This window comes from Pterocles gutturalis, unplaced genomic scaffold (genome assembly GCF_000699245.1).
Source record: "Pterocles gutturalis isolate BGI_N339 unplaced genomic scaffold, ASM69924v1 scaffold17120, whole genome shotgun sequence".
NCBI lineage: Eukaryota > Metazoa > Chordata > Aves > Pterocliformes > Pteroclidae > Pterocles > Pterocles gutturalis.
In genome coordinates, this window is record NW_010141131.1 from 1 (window position 1) to 7462 (window position 7462).

At 36.2% G+C, this 7462-nt stretch overlaps 1 protein-coding gene across 2 annotated transcripts in view; it reads left to right on the plus strand.

The window, feature by feature from the left end:
* Positions 1-2427: 2427 nt before the first annotated feature.
* Positions 2428-7462, plus strand: part of BPNT1 (3'(2'), 5'-bisphosphate nucleotidase 1) — a 9690-nt gene continuing 4655 nt past the window's right edge. Inside the window, exons 1-4 of one of the 2 annotated variants that reach the window (XM_010083929.1) lie at positions 2428-2583; positions 5808-5912; positions 6163-6270; positions 6792-6840. In XM_010083929.1, coding sequence (XP_010082231.1) covers positions 2428-2583; positions 5808-5912; positions 6163-6270; positions 6792-6840 — 418 coding nt within the window. The remainder of the gene's footprint in view (positions 2584-5807; positions 5913-6162; positions 6271-6791; positions 6841-7462) is intronic. The other variant, XM_010083930.1, reaches the window with a different exon arrangement.

A 7462-nucleotide genomic window follows, 5' to 3' on the forward strand; every position in this document is an offset into this window, starting at 1 on the left:
TCTCCTCAAGAGGCCCCAAAGCTCTTGCAAAGCCATGGGGAGCTCTGGTCCCTGGGGCTCTGGGGAGTGCAGCGGAAGCAGTCCCAGTTCAGCGCTGACACTAAAGGCCTGGGGGGTGCGGTGCCTGCTTCCATCAGGGGAAATTATCAATCCGGATGTTTGCAGAAAAAGACACGAAAACAACAAATCCTTCATACTTGGTTTAGGAAATCAATAGTAGCCATTCTGTAATATTTCGGTGTTTCCAAGTTAAAACGCATAACAAGGAGTGGAGAAGTCATTGATTTTGGGAGGTATCAAAGCAGGCTGACTTTGCATAACAAGAAGTGGAGAAGTCATTTATTTTGGGAGGTATCAAAGCAGGCTGACTTGTCACCTTGAGACCATCCAGCAGTTTGGTTGGCAGACTGGGAAAAAGGATGGATGGTCTTTGCAGGACAAGGTGGGTCTTGAAAATAATATCCAAATGTAAATCGAGGGGTAGTTGCTGCGCAATCTTTGTAAACAGTACAGTTTTCTAAGAGTCAGGCTTATTGTTCCAAAGCAGGCAATGTATTGAATGTATTGTGAAAGTATACGTTAGACATTGCCCTCATCTGAAAAAATGTGCCATAAACTTATAAACTAACTAGTTGAGACCAAAAAGTTACAGAGATGAGAAACTTATGGCCAACTAGCACACATGCTTATAAAACCAGAAAGGTCCAACACATCAGAAAACATGCCACACAGGAGATGCAGCCCTATCAAAATTTAAGGCACTTTTTGCAGTGATAACATACTTTGCACTTCATTAGTGTGTTATTGTACTGGGGAGGAAGGGGTGTTGAACCTCCCATTTCAGTTTCTCTTAATAAATCTTGTTTTTCATAAGAATAATTTAAGGTCTGCGTAGAGATTTCAGGTGTAGGTTCATTACAGAAGTGTACTTGTTAGCCTTAAGAATGTCCAAGAAAAATGTGCCCAAGAAACACTGGGCCGAGCTTCAAGAATGTGAGAGAATATTTCTGTATTGTTTCCTGAGTCTTTTAAAACTTTATGCAAACATTAAATAAATCAAGCCTTTAAAACTATTACATAAGTTTTAACTTCATTTTACGAAGCAGGATCAAATGTGCAGTAAAAGGTGAAATGAAGAATGACAAGCTGAGCATAAAATCTTAATTTCTGAGCTCAATTCTTTAACCCAAACTAATATGCTCATTTTTCTACTCTCAGCAGTACTCATATTCCAGATATTTTCAGTACAGAATTAACTACATTGCATTTTCCTTCCTGTTAACTTGTTTCACATGATGGTATATACTTAAAGTAGCATCTGTCTTTCCATGTGTTACAACACATATTTGCTCCATTATTATTTGAGAGCTGCTTGTTGCCACAGGTAGCATTTCCAAAATTTCCTCTGTAACCATTGCTACCGGTCCAAGATTAGCCCACGTGTGCTTTGGGTATGGACCTTGGCTATTTTACACGACTCCAGAGCACTTTGCTCCCATCCATGAGCAGTAAATAATAATTAACAGTAGTGCATTCAAAAAGCAGTTACTTACACAATCACTATTCCTTCAGCTTCAGAGATCTTCCTACTTTAGAGATACCTGTACAGTGTTTCTAAAATGCTGAAAAGGTTCTTAAACCAGATAAATTTGACATTTTGATACCTCCAATATTGCTGTTTGCCTTTTCTGTGACCAGACATGAACTTGAGGTCACATCAATGTCATCTACAGTAGCTAGCCTTATCACCTCATTATCTTATACTTTACCAAGTAGATTTCTCAAGCTTGAAAGGAAAGGTGTTGTAAAACAGCCCACTGCCACTTACGCAATACCTGCTGCAATTGCTGCAAATACTGATTGTGAGGCAAGCCCAATACATCACCTTCTATGTGGTGATTAAGAAGTTCGTCTTTTTTTTTCCTAGCTCTGTGCACAGGCATATCATTCATGTGAGCCCAATCCAAAAAGCATGCAATCTACACAGACAGAAAAAACTGACAGGAAAACATAAAAAGCAGTTAGCACTGCATTTTAAAGAATACAGCGTGGTTATCAATACTTCTTTTTCCTGAGGTAGAGAAGAGCTGTGAGGAATGGATGACTGCTGGCCTTTTACAAAAGTAATAGTTATTCTTCTATTTGCTAACTGAAGGCATAGTGAATTGCACTGATGTGTGCTGGGGAACAGACGTAGAGGGCAATCTTAAGAGGAAGAATGACAGGACATGCATTGTTGAGGGGAGGGAAGAAAGGATGGTGTAATACATTCCCTTCTAAGAAATCAAGTTAAAGAAATACAGAAGGGATGGTAAAATTTAGATGAACAGGCAGTAACCCACTTTCCCCTTCCTACTCAGCTGAAACCCTGTCTGTTTGGCATATTATGTTAAATATTTTGCTTCTTGTCTTCTCTTGAAGACAGAAATGTACAAGTTTGCTTTCTGTTTCTTTTCAGCATTCAGTATGGCTTCTCCAGCTCTACTTATGCGTGTGGTCGCCTCTGCATATTCTGTTGCGGAAAAAGCTGCAAAAATTGTTAGAAATGTAATGTCTGCAGGAGATCTGGGGATAGTGGAGAAGGTATTACTTCTACTTTGTTCCAATTTAATTTATCTTATTAATGCTGAGTTAGATAGAGGTCAAAGTGGTATTTTTGAAGATCAGCAACTGGGGAAGGAAATAAAGTCCTTATCTCTCTGATACAAGAAATATTCCTTATTAAAGGATTAAAATATTCAAGAAGTGTATTTTGACCAGTATTTCTAAAGAATGCTCAGATACTTAAACACACTGTAATTTTGCCCTGATTCCCCTCACAAAACACAAGTTTTGGACAGCATGTCAGGATTCATAATAATGTATCTTTCCCATTAATTTCCATACCTGTGTTCTAACATCTGTAGTACAGCTTAAAGTACTGTGCCCTTCATGACTTTTGGATTAGGATAAATCAGTGTTTAGTTTCTTCAAACAAAAAAGAACCTTAGATTTTAACATAAATCACACTTTTCAAAATAAATTCAGACTTTCAAATTTAATACTAAGTCAAAAAATAAAATTACAATCGTCTGCATGAAGTTCTTAATTTGCTATAAGTTAGTAAGCTGCACTGATGACCAAGGATCTTTGTTTTGTCTACAGTACTAGAATAGGTGGAATTAACTTTTGAAGTTAATTCTAGCTTTACAGGTATGTCACAATATTATGGACTGCATTAGGTACCTACGTTATTTTTGGCCTTTACATTGAAGTCATTGCTGGCATTTACATTCTTCTGATAGTGAGCACTTCAGTTGCAAAGAAAATCCTGATCATTTGTGTCTTTTATTGTCAGTTCAGACAGTAGAAGCAAAAAGGATTTTTTCCCGCCATTTGGTCAGTTATATTCACCACTACAAAAAACATTTGCAAGTTTTTCTTATTTGGTTTTTTCCTAAGCAATTAAAATCAGGTGTATGGGGGAGAAAATTTAAAAAAAACCAGGAAAGTAATGATCTATGTTTTAAAAAATCCTTAGATGCATAGTAGGATTCTCAGACACATATAAGTAAAATATACTCTCCTACATAACCTGCTTTTAGGTTCTTGGAAAAACTAATGCAGCTTCACTACAAGAAAGCCTTAAAATACTTACATCCAGAAGTACAAAGGAAGCACTGTCTTTACTTTGATTAACCAGTTAATTTTAAATGCATAAACAAGCTTCATTAAGGTTATTTTTAAGAGTCCAGCAAGGTTAAGGTAATTTTAACTAAAACTACATGCTGGCTTTTATCTGTTTAATTCACTTTCACTTAAAAAAAAATGCACGTTAATATTATTTCCCAGTAAATCAGAAATGCATTGCTCAGTCATTTTCTAATATAATAAAACCAGCAAATGAACACATTTTAAGCTCTGTAACCAATTAAGTAAATAATTGTAGATACAGTATAACAAAAACTATCAAAAGTAACAGGTGATATTGGTTCTAATTAACACTGGTTATACATACTTTTTTTTCCAAATGAATACTACAAACACACAAAGTTAGATTGAAAACAATGACCAGCAGAAGATGTTCCTGTTTGAGGGACTCAGGATCTCAGAATTCCTGAAAGCTTCTTGTGAAAGGTAGCTGGTGAATAAAGATGAAGAACGCAAGAGAGAGAACCTGTATGCACCTCTGCTTTACACTCTGGAGGGAAAAGATACACAAGAACAGCTTCTCATCATTCACCCTCTTTCTGCAGTCACCAAAACCCCAAGAACTATTCCAACTGGCCTTATTGAAAGCTTTAGAAAAGCTAGGAAGACAGTGTTCCACCTTTTCCCTCAACACATGGACTTCCTATCCATTTATCTAGATGAAGAAAAACAGTTCAAGAACAGCTGAATTTTTAGCTACTTCCTCTCCTGATGTCCAGAGTTTTCTCTCCTCCAGCCAACTCTAAGCTCTCCATTTATATTTCTTCTTCTTGTATTTTTTTTTCCCCCCAATTGGTAGGTTGTTTTTGTTCAAGCATTCTTACATTATTGATGACCGTTTTGAAGAACTACTTCATACAGTTTTGTTAGGTTGGTGTCCTGGAACAAAGGACATTCTCTACAGTAACTTGATCTTTTCAAGTCTAAACTCGGTGCCAAATTCAACCAAATGTATTAGGGGATGAGAGGGAAATTTCAAAGAATAATACCAAGCTTCATAAAGATAGGCACTTGGATAAGGGACAGACTAGGTTTTGAGCATGCAAAAATTAACTCATGACATGATTCTAAATGGAATAGTCCATTCAATGGCTCATTTCTGTAGCCGGACAAAACAATTTACCTGTTGTCACCGAATAAGATACAAGCCAATAAAATTTTTGCTTGATTCAATTAAGATACAAATTCTTGGATGAACTGGCTTTCTTAATTTCAGTCCTGACAAAAGTACTTCTTGCTGCGATTCTGTCTCCAGACCTAGAGGGCTCCTCTATTCATAGATACATGAAGATTAAGGCGAGAAAGTATTAATAAATTACCCACTTCCACTACATAGCAGGTTATTAATGTTTAAGAAGGAATTTCTGTAACCCATCTAGTAACACATTTGGCTACACTGCATCTTTTGGGAAGGCTTTCAGTAATTGTTTAATGTCATCTTGAGCCAACAAATCCACTGTTTCCTCTCTATTATTTTTGCTGGGAAAAAAATGTATGTGTGTCAGTGTCCAGTTCAATTTCACTGGTTAGCTTCTGGCCCTCTGTGGTCTTCCTCTGATAGACTAAGGAACCATTCACTATTTAGAAGTTTATACATCATAATCATTTCCATTACTTTTTTTAAACAAGCTAGATCAACTGGACGTTTAAATCACCTTTTGCTAACACCATCCCTATATTTCTCCTCTTTCCTAATTTGCTATGTTTCTCCAGTGGGCCTTAAAGTATTTATTTTTTTCCTGTTAACATCTTATTTTTTGCTTTTCCCTCTTCTTGTATTATATCTGGGTTCATACTTCTATTAATTTATTCTGCACACAGTGTAGTGTTTGCACAAATACATATTCAGTACAATTGCACCAGCATATAACAACATAGCATGTAAATATTGTTCTGATGTATCAGTTTATCCTAGTTCTGGGGTGCTAGAGAAACTGCTGCTTTCAGTTTTTAGCCTGCCTCTCTCAAGATCACCTATTAGGGTGATGATTGATCAAATTAGACTTCTTTTTCATTACAAGGCAGATACTCAGAGTGACATATGGGCCATCGTACTGGTTTTTTGTTGTTGTTGTTGTTATTCTGAAATACACAAATCTCTATCCATCCTTTGACAGACCGGAGCCAATGACTTGCAGACCAAAGCTGACCGACTGGTACAAATGAGTATTTGTGCTTCCCTGGCACGGAAGTTTCCCAAGGTGACAATCATAGGAGAAGAAGTAAGTACCTGGCATACTTCATACTAACAATTTAACTTGCTGTAACTTGCAGTGGAATTTGCTTTGGCAGGTATTAAGAAATCATCTGGTTTTGTTTTTTGTTTTTGTTTTTTTTTTAATATTTCCATCCCACTTCATCTTTCTATTGCATTAGCTTTGTCAAGTAAGCTGCAAGCAAATCCACAGTTCTAAGGCAAACTGATGTGAGTCCAACACCTTTTTCTAATAATTCTGGGGATTCTTTTGTTAGGAACTGTCCTCTGAGGAGGTAACTGAGGATTTAATTGAAAACGGCCACTGTGAAGAAATCCTGAAGAAAACTTGTCCTGCTCAGTACACAGGAATTAAAGAGGAAGAGGTAATGTGGTAATGTTATACATGTCTTCATATTTTACACTATCTGTATTATTACTTAGTGATTTTAGCTAAGAATGTATTAATAAGAAAGGTTGTTTCAATGTTGCCAATGTTTCTTTTTGGTTTGAAAACTGAAATGTAGTCATGAGAATCACACCTCCAGAGCTGGAAATGCTCCATATCCCTGTGTGCAATAACAGGAAATGGAAATTTGCTTCTTACAACTTGAGATTCAAATTAATTTGGAAGGAATCTACTTTGGACATAAGAAAGTAATGTCACTTCCATGTTCAGTTCACACCTCTGTTAAGATATTTGCTGAGAAGTTCCGATCAGTTTTTAAGCTGTTTTTTTTGTGTAAAATACTATGGTAGGCTTCAGTCATATCAATAAAGTTAAAAAATTGAATCTCTATTTCCTTACAAGAGTAAGGAAATAAAAGCACTGAAGTAAAACATATATTTTGCATGGTAACTTACATGATTTGTATTTGTTAACTTTCCTTATTTTTTATTTTTAAAGCTTGTAATATGGGTTGATCCCTTGGATGGAACCAAGGAGTACACTGAAGGTTAGCTTCTCTTTTAATTCTGCTGATTGAAAAAAATAGCAATGTAATAAAGTAGCACATACCTGTAGATAGTTTTATGATAGAAGCTACATATAATATTATTTCATAAGGCTGATGTTGTTTCTGTACTTTAAGTTAATAATTCCATTCAGTTTTAACCAGTACTGAATATTCCTCATAGGCTACTGAGTGCCTGCCAGTTTTTATGATGTCAAGGACCAAAGGGCTGCCTTTGACTGATGGCAGGTTGTCTTAAGTTTTTAGTCAAACTTACAATTTTGGATATACTTCGTACTGAGGGACTAAATCTCCCATTTCTACAGGAATATGCTCAATTATACTTAGATCTTCCTCTTCAAACAACCCAAATACCACAGCTGTATTTGTAGCCCTTTCAAAATAAAACATCTTCCCAGAAATCATAATTCTTCAGTTATGGAAAGAAGCTGTTTTCAGCAAAGCCTAATTTGTGTCCATAGAAATAGACCCTAAAAATGAAGAAAAAAAAAAAGAAAAACCTTCAAAACCAGTATGCTGAAACCTCACTTTAGCCTCCTGCTGCGTCTTTTCGTTGACTAATGTGAAATCTTTTAGGCAGATTTTTTCCTCTTTTCAGGGAAAG